At 28.5% G+C, this 15,367-nt stretch overlaps 2 protein-coding genes and 2 long non-coding RNA genes across 5 annotated transcripts; 1 reads left to right on the forward strand and 3 right to left on the reverse strand.

Annotated features, from left to right (window-relative positions):
* Positions 1 to 3,675: 3,675 nt before the first annotated feature.
* On the reverse strand, positions 3,676 to 4,887 carry LOC136090144 (uncharacterized). The gene is made up of 2 exons (XR_010643203.1): positions 4,037 to 4,887; positions 3,676 to 3,876 (listed from the first exon to the last, which is right to left on the reverse strand). It is a non-coding gene; the product is annotated as an uncharacterized LOC136090144 (long non-coding RNA).
* Positions 4,888 to 5,367: 480 nt separating this feature from the next.
* LOC136089487 (uncharacterized) lies at positions 5,368 to 7,466 on the reverse strand. The gene is made up of 3 exons (XR_010643098.1): positions 7,037 to 7,466; positions 5,763 to 5,793; positions 5,368 to 5,399 (listed from the first exon to the last, which is right to left on the reverse strand). It is a non-coding gene; the product is annotated as an uncharacterized LOC136089487 (long non-coding RNA).
* Positions 7,467 to 7,836: 370 nt separating this feature from the next.
* LOC136089235 (uncharacterized) lies at positions 7,837 to 11,521 on the reverse strand. Of its 2 annotated transcripts, XM_065815042.1 has the most exons (4): positions 11,475 to 11,521; positions 9,847 to 11,398; positions 9,335 to 9,499; positions 7,837 to 8,972 (listed from the first exon to the last, which is right to left on the reverse strand). In XM_065815042.1, the coding sequence occupies exons 2-4, from the start codon at positions 10,070 to 10,072 to the stop codon at positions 8,470 to 8,472; spliced, it is 894 nt and encodes a 297-aa protein (XP_065671114.1). In that variant the 5' UTR covers positions 10,073 to 11,398; positions 11,475 to 11,521; the 3' UTR covers positions 7,837 to 8,469. The 2 variants fall into 2 exon arrangements, with proteins under 2 accessions (XP_065671114.1, XP_065671113.1); XM_065815041.1 differs by lacking the exons at positions 7,837 to 8,972; positions 9,335 to 9,499 and having other exon boundaries at positions 10,079 to 11,398.
* Positions 11,522 to 11,560: 39 nt separating this feature from the next.
* On the forward strand, positions 11,561 to 14,708 carry LOC136089435 (uncharacterized). Its single transcript, XM_065815431.1, has 2 exons — positions 11,561 to 11,726; positions 11,868 to 14,708. Exon 2 carries the CDS (start codon positions 13,865 to 13,867, stop codon positions 14,558 to 14,560), a length of 696 nt encoding a protein of 231 aa, XP_065671503.1. The 5' UTR covers positions 11,561 to 11,726; positions 11,868 to 13,864; the 3' UTR covers positions 14,561 to 14,708.
* Positions 14,709 to 15,367: the final 659 nt, after the last annotated feature.

Below are 15,367 nucleotides of genomic sequence, written 5' to 3' on the forward strand. Positions count from 1 at the left end.
AAGCTGTCATATTATTGATTGTGATCATGTTAAACAATATGCTAATTAGGTCTGTTGTTAATTTTATACTAAATAAAAGTTCTATATCTATTATTCAAATTTATAAATTTATAACTACTTTCGAGTCCTTAATACAAAACGGGCAAATTAAAGGTATAAATAAAGAGGTAATAAAAGGGTGGGTGGGAATTTTAGAGGGGGTGGTGTCTTATTAAGCTTAAGGTGGGTGGGAAAATTTCCAAAAAATTAACAAACGTCCCCCCTTTTTTATCTAGGACTCGAGAGTATTTATAACTATAGAGCAAACATCTATTTTCATTTCTTTTCTTTTTTTATAGACTTGTGTGTTAGTGTTAAACTTGTATAAAATTTTACAAAGGTGTTGCCAATTTTTATGTATTCTTTATATGTTTATCTTTTAGAAGGCTTCATAAGTAAAATTCAAAAGTAAATGATAATTAAATCTATATAATTCACTCCAAACAGTTATACATGAAGTCTAAGATGCAGATGGTGAAGATTTGCTGAACGTCACATCAATCAGAGTAATGTTTGTGATTACATCAAACACCTTATTAGAGTCATGATTTAGTAAATCTTGATGAAAAAAACTGTTTGGTAAAAAGACTTTTACCAAAAAAAAATCTCTGTTAAATTTAGAATTATTCAACTGTCTAAAAGATTACTTCTATAAAAAAGGTGTAGTGCATACACCTCAATGTGTTTTTTTTCATTAATTCTTTGTAAATAAAAAGTTAATTTGTCAATGCAATATATATCAAGTTTAGCCCATTTCAAAAAAGTGTGATTTTTTTAATAAAATGTAACACTAAGTAATCTAATGCTGAAAGTCCATAAAGTGCGCTTTGCCCATGCGCTTTGAAGTTTAGAATTGCCAAAATAAGAAAATTTGTTTTGTCATATATTATACTGCAGAAAAACACTAAAATCAAGGTAAATTGAAAATATTAATTGCTCTGGTTACCAGCGAAGTCAGAAGCGATTGCCATAACAACAATGTCAAAAATTGCATGCTGTGTGCATGCAAGTGTTTGTTACCTAAATGAATTTATTTTTTCTGCAATTTATTTTTATGTTAAAATGCTAACGAAAATTAAATTCTTGTTGCTTCTTTAATATTCACGAATTGTAAGAAGGAAAAAATTAAAAAGCGCATTTTCAACTTCCATCAACTAGAAAAAAAGTTGATATCAAAATTTTTAACCTTGATTATAGCCAGTTATGAATTTTTTTTTCAATGAAATGATTAGGGGTCGTCCATAAATTACGTCACGCTATAAGGGGCAGGGGATTTGGTGGTTTTGTGATGACTCGTACAAAGCTTGCTTCTAAAGTGTTAGGATTTTTAGACAAAGGTGGGGGGGGGGGAGGAGGGTTAAAAACGGTCAAAAATTGCGTGACGTATTTTATGGACGACCCCTTATCAAAAAACTACATTAGACTTTATATTCATTAGTTAACCGAAAAATTAAATTGACATTTAGTTTTGTAATTATTTGCATTATTCCAAGAAAAGTTTATTTTTAAAGTTTTAAAAAATAAAAATCATAAATAATGTAATAAAATTATTATTAGTGAATTTTTCAACTAAAGATATTAACTGTTCTAATTACTCAACAAAGAAAATCAGCAATCCTGATTTCAACAATGCTTTGGATTGCATAACTTCTAAAAGTTGTGTGAAAAATGATAAAAAAAGAAAATTTGTGTACAACAAATTTTATTTTTTTTATTTTTAAAAACACAGTTACAAAATAAAGTTAAAATTAGCTCATCAGTTTTTTAAATTTCCACATGAAAAACCATCTAAATGCAGAAACGAACAATGCATGCGACATCGTGATTTACATGCTCGCAAATGTTCTAGACATGCCAATTTGAAAAACTTTTTCGACCGTGCAAAGAGTACCTTGGATATGATATACTATAGGAATTTTTTTATGCTGAAGATTTGCAACCCGTTTTTTTTAGCAAAAGCATTAAAAATTTTAAAAGCAGTAAGCTTAACCACTTCGCATCTATCTCGTGCGCAATAAAACCATTTGGTTATTACCGTTAGTAAATCAGCAGTATATGAGAAAATCAAAATCATTAAGTTATTAGCTTTAATCATTAAGATATGATCTTAAACTATTATTTATTACAGGGTTTATTCCTTTGAGGGCCGTAAGGGTTTTTGTTTGTTTGTTTTTAAGCATAGTTACATGCTGCTTTAGTTATCCTAAAACTCGGAGAACGGTCAAATAACATTGTTTCAAAAAACAAATTAGTATTAATGTAAAATAATTGAATTTGAAAACATTTTGACCGAATGGGTAGGCAGCACGCTTAATAAAAGGGATGTGTCCTCAAAGGGTTATACGGGTTGTTATATGTTAGCAATTCCGCGAGAAAGAGGAAAAAGCGCAAAAAGTTATGACTCGTACTAAACTCCAAAAACATTTTTTTTAACTATTTAAAAATATTTTTAAGGAAAAAAGTTATTTAAAAAAATCATTTTATCATACCATAGCATGGTTTTAAAGTTGTAAGGGTCGTATAAACGTGTTTTGACGCTTACTTACAGTCCCGTTGTGTAGTGTTAAAAATCGTACCGTATATCCATAATTAAAAACTTTGATGTTTTATTGCATTTTTTAACATATTATATATGGTTGTTAATAATTATTTATACTTTTTTTCTTATATCATAGATTGTGTCGTTATATTTGTAGTTTTTAAGCATTGGATTTTTCGTTACGACCGTCACTAATAAAAAAACACAAAAAAGCTTGTAAAATTTTAAGTAAAAACTATGAAACTCAGCATATAATAACATCGATATGTGCTAAATACACACCCCAAAGAATTTTCTTTTTACCACGCCGTTCGCTGCATCAAGTATGACAAAGTTGTTTTGTTCAGAAGTGGTAAAAAGGTCATTTTTAATAACTTAAAGATTGTAAATTAATACGAACGTCACTCTCGCGGAATTGCCCATATATGTGTATATATATTGCCGTTGTTTTTTTATATGCGTTGAACCTATTTATACTTTTAGACCCTTGGTGATTACGATGCTGATGGTTTTCATTGCATACTTTTTTACTGCTGATTTTCGCCACACAGCAGCTATAATATTTTAAATTTTGCCAAATTTGGTATTTCCTCTACCATTTTACCTACGATATGCTATTGACCTGAGAATTTTCCTTCCTCTAATAATTATTTTGAAAAATAGCTGAGTTTCTCCCATAAATTTAATTAGGCTTTCAACAGCAACTTAAATAAAGCATAAACAATTTTTGTTTTTTAAATAATACCATATGTCATACTTAAAACATGCTTACTAAACATATTTTAAGTACGACATACTTAAAATTTCAATATATAATTAGCGATTACTTAATCATTATTATTATTTTTTACATACCAAGCCTTCTAGAATCGAGGTTACTCTTTTTTATTTTGATTAAGTTGCAACCATTAGGCTGTGTTAGAAAAGCGTTACTCTAAAGCACATAAAATTAATGTGACCCCTCAAAAAAAAAAAGTTGATGTCTGGTACTGCAAACGTAGGTGGGGGCTGTATGAACTTGTATTTATTGTTTTAAAGCGGTCGTTATACAACGACCGCAAATTTTTTATCAACTCTAACACATTAAAAAAACCAAATCTACGAATACGAGTAGTTGTTAAACACAAACCCTGAATTCCCCCGTAGTAAGCCACCCCGTCTGGCTCTAGCATACCCTCTTCGCCACGTAAAAGACGGTAAGTCTCGCCCACCATTTCCGACCCAAAAATGAAACGCCCTTCTTGTTTTTGGCCCTGGGTGATTCTGGCGCCATACCATAAAGTCATTCCACGTCAATTCTAATAATAAAAAAAAATAAGTATGTAATTCGACGTGGTTTCGGTCCAAGTTCATTTGACCAAAGAAATTTTACTAACATTCATGTCTACAACAAATTTATAACTACAGTTATTAGTTAAAGCTTCAAAATTTAGAGATTATAAAATGTAAATATATTACCTTTCTCCAATGGGAGTAATGCCGGTGGCGCTACTACTGGTGGCTCTGGTGCAGAAAGCGTTGGTTCCGGAAAGGCTGATTTCTCTAAATAATATAATAGATCGAAATTGATAAATAACTATTTTTATAATTAATTTCGTAACGATATAAAGTTAAAGTAAAAGTTAAAGTAAAACAAAATTATATTTACTTTCTCTAGGTTTATCTGTTTTTTAATCTAACATAAAATTGAAGTTAAAAGTGTTATTTAAAATAATTATAATTATCTTCTCTAAAACAGTAAACTTTATTATATTGCCTTATTTATGATTAGTTTAAACTTCATTAAAATAATTATGTATAAAAAAATAAAAATTATATATCTCATTACAGCATATACTAACGGTGTAAAAATTTAGTTTAAGGGAAGAGTAGCTACCAGACTACCCCCTTTCCTCCTTCAAAACAATAATATTTTAGTCCCTCCGCTTCCTCCTTCACTCTTTATTATATTTAAGCGAGCTGAGAGACACTATTTAAACTTTATAAAGCACCTCCATATAAAATAATACCTAACAGCAAAGCTTGTTTTTCTAAACAAAAAAATAAAAATATATATGAAAGTTAAAATGCAACGTTTTACTTATAGGAAGAATTTGCTAATACATAAAATGTTACCTAAATCCAAGATCTTTTTGTCTAGAAATTATGTAAGCAGAATTGAAATTTTTGTGTGTAATTATGAATATTTAAATACGACATTACATTAATTCAACAGGTAATAATTTAGATAATTTGGAAGGCTTAAATTAATAAATACCTAATTCCTTTTTTGCTGCCACTATTGAGAGAAATAAAATATATTTATTATGAATTTTCAATTAATGGAAAATATAAATTTTATATTTTCCAAAAAAAATAATTTTTTTTTGGAAAATATAAAATTTATATTTAAATAATGTCAAATAAAAAATTTAAAAACAAACATTTATTTCAATTACCCAATTCTTTTATTAATACATCCAAATCTAAAAACAGCAAATCTTATATAAAAGTATTCTTTGATCAGAAAAAAAACACCTTATTTTTTAGACCTCTTGTTTGGTAAAATTGCTACTCATAATGTGTGTTAAATTAATAATTGAAGTAATAATGTTAAATCTTTAATTTCACTTGAAAAATAATATTTTTAACAATTCTTACATGCCTTTTATTTTTAAAACTTTATTCGCTAAACAAAATTTGAAAAATTCAGGCATCAGATAAACGGAAATACAATTCACATTTTAAATATTTGTAATAAAATATATTAAATTAAAAAAACAAAAAAAAAACAAAAAAGATTAAATTTTTTTACCAACATCAACTTTACTTTTAACAAAATCTAGGATAAATGATGAAAATTAACAGCATCTTTAATGTCATTATCAATACTTTGATAGAAATTTAATTTATTACTAATTAAAACAACATAGATAAAATATACCACAAGAATAACTTTTTCATAGTTACAACTATCAGCTAAACAATATAAATTAATTTTGTTTTAATGTAAATATTACAAGTCACAACAACAACAAAAAAAAGATGAAAAATGTATTGAAAGATTATACTTATTTAGAACTTTATTTTATAGAAGTCAAAATAATCATTAAATAAAAGATTTATGAATATAAAATTTATTGTACAGCTGAAAAAGACATGATTTAAAAAAAAAAAAACATAAACTATTAAATATGAGACTTACAAATTTCTCCACCTTCAGACAACATTTTTAACTAAAAACTCATAAAATTTTTATAATGCATGATATAAGCATAAAAAATAATTATACTAACTTTGAGTGTGAGAGAGTGAATCTTAATTTGCTCCACTTTAGATGAACCACTTTAGAGGAGTGTGGAAAAAAGCAAGAGGTAAAGCTCTTGCTTCTCGCTGAGGAGTGTTTATAAATATATATGTATATATATATATATATATATATATATATATATATATATATATATATATATATATATATATATATATATATATATATATATATATATATATATATATATATACAACCCTTGGAATTAGGAAAAATGAGGTCAGCAATACACTACCGACCTCAAACTGTTAGAAGTGGGCAAAAAAATTTGATTTTATTTATACATATTATTCTTACTATAACAAATAAATTAATCACTAATACTATATTACATAGTAACTATATATACTACTATACTATATATAAACATATATACTATACTATAATTACAAACATATTCACTATTGTAAAAACCAAAAATAAATAGTTTAAAAATCAAGCTGTTTTATCGATCTTAAATGATGGATCAATGACATCAATGGTTTTTAATCAGACGGTTGTTGCATTTAATGAAAAATAATAATTAAAGCTAAACCTTAAAAAGTTAAACATCTAAGTATTAAAAACTATTACTGCTGTTATTATATACTTTTTGGAATGTTAATAACGAGAATGTGTAAATCTCAATTTAACTTTGATTAATGGTTTAAATACAAACTGTTGATCATGTTGCTGTCCAAAATGTAGAAAATGCAAGAACCAAAAGACCAAAACAATTGCCAAAAACAACAAATCTAGGTCTACAACATACTTTAATAAAACACTATATTTTTCTGTAATTCAATTCTTTGTTAAACTAACTTCTGTTAAACTAACTTGTCTTCAACCATTGCCTTGTTTAAACAAGAATTTTTGTTGTAATATCTAATCAAATGATTTATCATATATCTATGCTTGGTGAATTCTACACACTTTCAGTTATTTCTTTGCTAAAATCATATTTACAACAAAATATTATCAAATAAAGTTTTATAAACTTATGAAAAGATTTTACTTTTAAAAAACATTTTATTTTTATACAAATTTTTTATGTACTTCTTTTTAAATTGCTTTCAACAAATTAATTATATTGGCTAAAATATTGTACTAATATATTGTAATAATACTTTTTCAAATGTAAATGTAAAATAAATCTTTTAAGTAACATTTACGTTTCTCAGAAATATTTAGAATACACATGGCTGTATAAAATTTTTCACTATTGCAAAATTGATGCAAGTGCTGGACTCTAAAAAATCTTGTAAACAAAGTGCTTGTTCAGCAAAAACATTACCAGTGCTAAAACACTGTGAATTTTAATGACTCCTAATTCAATTATGGAAGCTATCTATGACTCCCTACCCAGTAGGGTGACTCTTAAAACAACATTTAAAAAAAAATCTGATCTTATCCCTTTAATTTGTTTTATATAATACGTTTAAAATTTTTTTGAACAACAAATATTTTTAGGGGTAGCTCAAGACCCAAAATTTGACGGGTCCAAATATATTAAAAAGTATTTCTAAAGTATGTCAACCTGTTACTCAAAATAAGCAAAAGTATATTAAAAATTCAAAAATGAAAATCATTTTTCATAAAGATAACTTTTTCAGTCATAAATGCATAAAAACTATTGTTTTTAAGCTGAAAGTCATAATTTTCAAGTTTTTAAAAATGATTTTTACGTAAATTGATATTTTTAAAGTTTTTATACAAATTCACTTCTTTTGAGTACCAGGTTGACATACTTTAAAAGAACTTTTATTTTCAAAATATTAAGGACCCGTCAAATTATTAAGGGTCTCGAGCTACCCTTAAAATAATCTTTTATTCACAAAAAATGTTAAACCTAGTGTTTTAAAAACGTTTTGTAAAACTTTCACATTGTTGTAGGCTTGCAATGTGTCTATAGTGCACCATTTTTATTTTATAGCTAATCTTTCCTTTTGTTAATTTTGTTATTCTTTCATACACTTTGTCTCTGTTAAACTTTAACAAAGCGAACAAGCAATTATCAATTCTTTTATTATGCTTAACTTGCAGGTAACTGTACTTAAAAACTTTGTGGAAAGATTCCATATACATATTAGTATTTATACCATGACCCATACGATAACAGAATGCCCATATATGTTTATTATTAACCCAATATTTTTCAAAGTATTCAGCGAACATTTGTGTCAAAACTGAGGATTGCAAGTAACCCATCAATGATTTTAAATAGTCATCAAATAGGTTTTTATCACTCAGCTGTAAAACAAATCTTATTTGCTTGTATATATCTGCTTCCATTTCAAGATTGTGTACTTTTTTATGCAATTCTTATCTCCATGCTTTATCAACATGTCAAGTACACCAGAATTTCAGAGGCGCACATAAGTAAACATCACAAAATGCTTCATAGTATTGGGATGCCAAATCACTCATTACCCATTTTGGACAAAAACTTCCAGAATGTTCATGTAATTTTATAAAAAAAATTTTCAAAAATCTAAATGAATCACTGTTTGCTATACACCATCCAACAGGTTGCCCCTCACCTAATTCATCTACAACTAATATTGAAGTGAGAAGAAAATCATATGCATTTGTGCCATGTGTAGAATCAATACAAACACCATTTTTTCCAAACTGTTGCAGCATTTTTTTTTTGATGTTCTGTTTGCATTATAATTATAAAGTCTGATTCTTTAAATGTATAACATGTATCTAACTCACCCTGTAGTTTATAATATAAAACAGGACTATTTCCCTTTCTTTGCCATTCTTTTAGCCAAATTGCAACACTGTCTTGATCATTGGCATGAAGTTGTATAGAATTAATGTTGAATGCTTTCTCTAGGTTTTTGATATCTTGAAGCTGGGTTAAATGTAACCTGGATTGAACACAACTTGTTTCATCTCTAATATCATCTAGGATTCTATTTTTGGTTACACCCATTTTAAGTTTGCTAGCAATTTCTTGCCTTTGAACACTTGATAGAGAAATATGTTGAATTTCATTTTTATGTCCATAGTGTGAATAACAAGCATTAACAATAACATGTCCATCTACGGTTTGGGTAACTTTAAGTGTGGACGTGCAATTTTTAGCAAATTTTCGAGTACCTATTAAGTAGATATTTGAGATCATATAGATTAAAATAATATTCGTATATCATATATATATAATACATAAACCTCTAAATATAGTAAAGATAATCATCATATGTATAATTTTAAAAGATTTTTAAAACAAAGTGACCTATAGCACACAAAAACTAAACATGTTTAAGAGTTTTTAGATATTTACATTAGGTGTTCTAATATTATTTGAAATAAATAATGTATTTAACAAAAATTTAATAAGAAAGTCGTCACTGAATTAAGTCTTATAACAGTAATTAGATAAACAATGCTAATAAATTGAAATTTGTGGCAAATACAAATATTTTTCTTCTTCTAAATATCGCTATTTACTTGATACATACCACTACTTTTAACTAGTCTTTTCTTCGCAATGCATTTAAAAAATCCACTTCTGTTGCATTGATAGTATGATTTTTTCCTACCATCTTTATCAATCTTTTCACCAGAAGGTAAAACATATTGTGTTGCATTATTACTTTCAACATCTGATTTCCACATTTCAAATTCTAAAAAATTATTTACAAAAATCAAATAATCACTACAAGACAAAAAAGGAGAAAATGAATTTGAAAACAATTATCATTGTGTAACAACTTATATAAAAAAAATTCATAACATCGACAGCAACTGGACTAAAACATAGGCAATAAATATTTTTTAGAACCTATTCATGTTAGTAATTATGTTTGAAATTATTACAAATTCAAAATCATTTTCACGACACATAATCACTAACATATTAAAAAAATAACAAAGCAAGAATACAAAAATTTGTATGCAAAATAAATGGCACTTTTACTCTAAACTATATTTAAATAAAACATTATTTACTTTTAAAAACATTAAGCATTACCTCGATTATTAGCAAATGATAATTTTTCTTTCAGAAAGGTATAAAAATGAACTGTAGATAAATGTTTTCTTAAATCCTTAATTCGCCTACATTTAAATCCACATTGAAGACAAAAAGAATTTCCTGATTGAATATTTTCTTGTGCTTCATCAATTGTATTGTGTTTATTTTTCATATGCCGCAGTATGTTTTTTTTTGGACGAATGAGATATTGCAAATTGCGCATTTTAAAGATAAAAAATTGGTATTTTTTACATTGGCCATATTCTTTTTATGTTTTTATGTTGGATTCGAAAACATTTGTATATATGGCATCTTCATCAGAATCACATACTTCATCAGTATCACATACTTCAAAACTGGTGGAAACTTCACGCACAATAGTGGTAGGAACAACAAAATCAAGATTTATTTCTTTTGAGATAAACCATGACATTAAAACTAATCTTAAATATTTAGAATATTTAGTAGGGTCTTTTAGAAAAATGTAATTATTGATCTCTATTTGACCATTATTTATCATACAGTTAAAGTAATCATATTTTAAGCAAGAGATTGCACATACTATTATGGTAATAACTCCACAAATATTTCCACATGACTGCATGGGATAATTTTCTTTGCAAAAAGAACTGCATTTTTTAACTCCATTCATATGTGTCTTTGGATCATGACAATAAGTGATATTAAAGCTTTCGCTTATGTGATACAATTTTCTGATTAATAATTTAACTTTAGTTAAAAAATCATCTGGAGCTGTCCATCCTAAAGCATCTCCATAGTAAAAATTACCTTCAATACTATTATAAACTGCAAGTGTCCAGTGGCAACCTGCATTTAAATCTGTGCCAGAAAATGTTTTCTCATTGTTTCCTCCAACATTTATAATAAAGATCAGCTTTTTGGGGACAACAGTTATTCTTGATACATAATGCTCAATATTTCCTAAAAAGTTAAAATAAATTACCTTTGAATGGCCTTGATTAGAGTTTAAAATGCTAGAAATTTGCAGCATATGATCTGATGAAAGCCATCTAGCACAACAGAACTCAGCCAAAGTATTAGGGTTCATCCCATATTCTGATATTTCTTTGTTAGCTGGCCTTCTAAAAAGCACTTCTTTGAATTTTTCTATTAAATTTTGAGAAGGAAAAATACTGATTGATTTTGGTACTAACTTGGGAGAATTAAACCATGTTAACTCTTGATCAACTGCTAGCTTCATTTCTTGAACCCTATGAAGAGCTATTAGATGCTGAACACTTTCATAGATGAACTTTTCTAGATTGCATTCTATATAATGGATTCCACTCGCAATATTATTGCGCATAGATAGTTCAGTGGACCATTTCATTAACTGATGTTTAGGTGGTAAACTTTTAAGAGAAAATACATCATCAGCTATATCCACAGGAGACTGGCTTGTTTTGATAGAATAATCTTGAACAGATTTAATAAACTGTTTCTGTGACTCGTAAGCATTATGTCGATTATAATTGTTGATCGTAAGGTGATTAAGCTTTAACTTGTTTGAAGACAAGCTAGCAGATGCCTAAACAAAAGTTATGTCTTTTAGAAGAAGAAAAATTGCATTATCTTTAATGAAATAAAACTGTACTAAAACTCACCATCGTTATTGCGTATTAGAAACTAGAATCTTGTAGCGAGTTTCATCGCATTTATATTGTACATATATTATATATATATGTGTATATCCATACAAAGGCATAAACTTTTTTTAAATACGGCAACGAGAAAAAATTGTTTTTCGGACTAAGGAAAGCAATCTTTTTTCGTCCAATCAAAATAGGGAGCCATTCCTGTATTTAACGATTAGTATATTGACCAAAAAATGGAACTTGCTCTAAATCAAAACGAAGGTATTTTTTCACTTAATTAGCGTTATAATTTTGCCAATTTTTTATTTTGATTATACAGAATGCATAAAAAACAAAATAATTTATTATTTAATCATCCTAGATAATCAAGTAAAAAAGGTAATGGAGTTTTTTAATCTTTAGAGTCGGTTGGTATTACACCTTCTCGTAGGTCACCCCATGGTGGAATATCTCGAAAACGTAAAGCTGATACGAGTAATTGGAAACAAAATATAAGAAAAATGCAACGTCAGTCGGGTAAAGCTTATAAAAATTCAAAAGGTAAACAAGTGCCTGAAAGATCTATCGCAACGCTAAAAGTTGCAGAAATTGTAAGTTCAAATGCTCTACTAATATAACTGAGATCGAGCGTCAAGTTATATTTGATAACTTTTGGAACTTAGATGATGACGGTAAAAAAACATTTTTATTCAAAAACTACCGAAAAACTAGAGAAAAAACGCTGTCGGACAGCTGCTGGTGAAAATTCGAGAAGAAAAATGTCATTATTATAGCTTCTTTGTTTCTAATACACAATATAGAGTTTGTAAATCCTACTATCTTTCAACATTGAATATTAGTAGCCAAAGAATATTTTACTTTCACAAATTTAATAAATGCTTAACTACTGGAACGCCAATGCAATCAAAATTTGGAAGACGTAAAAAAAACGCTTACCGGAAGATTCTAAAAAAGTTGTACGAGACTATATAAATCTTTTCCCAAGAATTGAGGCCCATTATTGCGGGAAAAAGACATTTAAAGAGTATATGGAAGGATCACTCAATATAGGTAAACTGTATGATCTTTTTAAAATATATTGTGATGAAAATGACTATATACCAGTAAAAGAACATATGTATCGTTATATCTTCAATCACGAGTTCAACATAGAATTTCAAAAACCAAAGAAAGATTTATGTGACACATGCTATGAATATTGCAACATTGTTAATGCTAATATTGTTAATGCTGACATTGTTAATGATGATACTACCATTTATTCTTGTCGTGATAAGAAACTAACACCCTCTGATTGCCTGGAGGGGGCATTTGAGCTTGAAAAGGATCTCACTTCTGCTACAGCATGGAGCTCACAGTGGCTGGTGAACTTTAATTCAGATAAAACTCAATTTTTTTCAGCCAATCGTTATCGCAATAATTTAGATCTTCCTATATTTATGAACGGTGATGTACTCGATTAGTCACCTACTCTTCATCTTCTAGGATTAACTCTTACTTCCAATCTTTCTTGGAAACCATATATCAAATCGGTTGCAAAATTAGCATCTGCTAAGGTTGCATCTCTTTATCAAGCTCGCCACTTTCTTACTCTGGATTCTATTCTTTATCTCTATAAATCTCAAATCCGGCCTTGTATGGAATACTGTTGCCATATCTGGGGCGGATCTTCTAATGATGCCCTTTCTCTTTTAGACAAGGTGCAAAAACGCATTGTAAACATTGTTGGACCTGCTCTTGCAGCCAACCTTCAACCATTATCACATCGTCGTAATGTTGCTTCTCTTTCTCTTTTCTACAAATACTATAATGGGCACTGCTCTAAAGAGCTAGCGTCTCTTGTGCCATCTACTAAAATTCATTCTCGTGTTACTTGTCATTCAATTAAGTGTCATCCTTTTTCTGTGACTGTTCCTAAGTGCTCCAAAAACGTTTATTCGTCTAGTTTTTTTCCTCGAACATCAGTTCTTTGGAATTTGCTTCCTTCATCTTGCTTTCCTGATTCATATAATTTGCAATCTTTTAAATTGTCCGTCAATCGTTATCTTGCTCTACAATCTTCATCTTTTCTCTTACAGTAACTTCCAACTTTAATTAGTGGCTGCTTGCAGCCTTGTTGGAAGCGAAGATGTTTAAAAAAAAAAAAAAATGCAAGCAATGAGCAGACAGATAGTTATAATAAGCACATAACATCAAGGAATGATACCAAAACTGAACGTGAAAAAGATCAAAATGCTGATCCTAAAACTGAAGTTGTTTGTATTGATCTTGAAAATGTTTTAAGTTTGCCTAGGACTAATGTTGGAAACTTTTATTACAAACGGAAACTTTCAAATTATAACTTAACTGGTCATTGTTCGCTTAACAAGAAAGGTTATTGTGTCCTTTGGCATGAAGCTATGGCTGGTCGTGGAGGAAATGATCTTGCCAGTGCTGTAACATGTCTGTTTCTGAAAATCATGGATGACCTTGACATAAATAAGTTCATACTTTGGTTCAATTCATGTGTACCACAAAACCGCAATAGTTTCATGTCAGCAGCTTTATGTGAATTTATTATACGATACCCACAAATTAAAGTCATTGAGCGAAAGTTCTGTGAGCCAGGTCACTCCAGCATTCAAGAATGTGATAACATTCATAGTCAAATTGAAAAATCTCTCGCTGTTGCAGAAATATTTAGTCCACTTGGACTAGAAAGAGCTATTAAAAATGTAAACCGTAAAAAACCATTCTCTGTTTACCAAATGCAATTAATAGATGTGAAGAATTTTTCAGTTGTTGCTGGTTTTTCAAGTTATAAGTTAGTGCCTTATACAAGAGTTAAAAATCTTGTTTATCGAAATGGACTGCCATACTATGTTTTTTTTAAAACCTCATTTTCAGACAATTATTCACAAGCTCGTATTAATAAGTTTGTCAAGCGAGCAGCATCAAGCATTATTACCAAACCAATAAAGACAGATATACTAATGGCAGCTTGCTTACGTGCTCCTTATCAGTCTTTATCTGCTGAAAAAGCCAATGATATCATTTCCATGTATTCATACATGCCTGCTGTTGATATTGCATTTTACAAAGCATTAATAAAGTGATTTTATATATGACTTTCTTTGTTATTTATTTAGTATTGGTATATAAAACATATAATTATTATTATTATTTAGAAATCTTGATAAAATTCCTTATTTAGCTTATTATTTATAATAGTTTTTAATAAATACTTAAACTCTTGTAATAGAATCACAGGTATACGAAAAATAAAATCAAGTTCATCTTGCATGTTGTTTGTAATTAGATTAGTTTAATTGTTGTGTTAATATCTGTAAGACTTAAATAATTGATAGAAAATTTTAAAAAAGCTATTTCTTTGATAAATATTTTTCATCCCTTTCCTATACGCTATATATTACCCTTTTTTTATTATGTAGCGAAGTGTTCTGTTTTAAATTAGATGTCTTAGTTTTGTTCAGAGCCGGCGCGAACAGGTATCAAACAAACTTGTAAGAACAGTGCAATAGCTAGTGGGTCAGAGCCCCTCCCATAATAAATTTGAAAAAAATTCCATTTTTAGGTATTACAAAAAAAACAACTCCTTTTACTTTAAAAAGAGTTCCCATAGATTCGCCGGGTCCCAACCAACCCTAATTTAGGGGCGTGGGGGTGCAACAGCACTGCGTAAGAAGAATGACTACCTAGAACAAAATTTCATCGATTTTCAACAAGTCTTTGTTAAAAAATGTAGTTAATATATTTAATATATAAGATGTAACAAAATAACATTTTTGTATTTTACAAAATACCAAAGTTATTTTGTTCTCCATCTCCAAAATTGGGTGGGAAAATATGGGCGTTAGCGAAATTTTTATAAGTTTTTTTTATTTAAAAATAAACAACGGAAC

The sequence above is a fragment of the Hydra vulgaris genome, chromosome 13, assembly GCF_038396675.1.
Source record: "Hydra vulgaris chromosome 13, alternate assembly HydraT2T_AEP".
Classification (NCBI taxonomy): Eukaryota; Metazoa; Cnidaria; class Hydrozoa; order Anthoathecata; family Hydridae; genus Hydra; species Hydra vulgaris.

Coding starts and splice junctions, on each gene's coding strand:
- LOC136089435 (XM_065815431.1), top strand. CDS start 13,865: ATGGCTGGTCGTGGAGGAAATGATCTTGCCAGTGCTGTAACATGTCTG.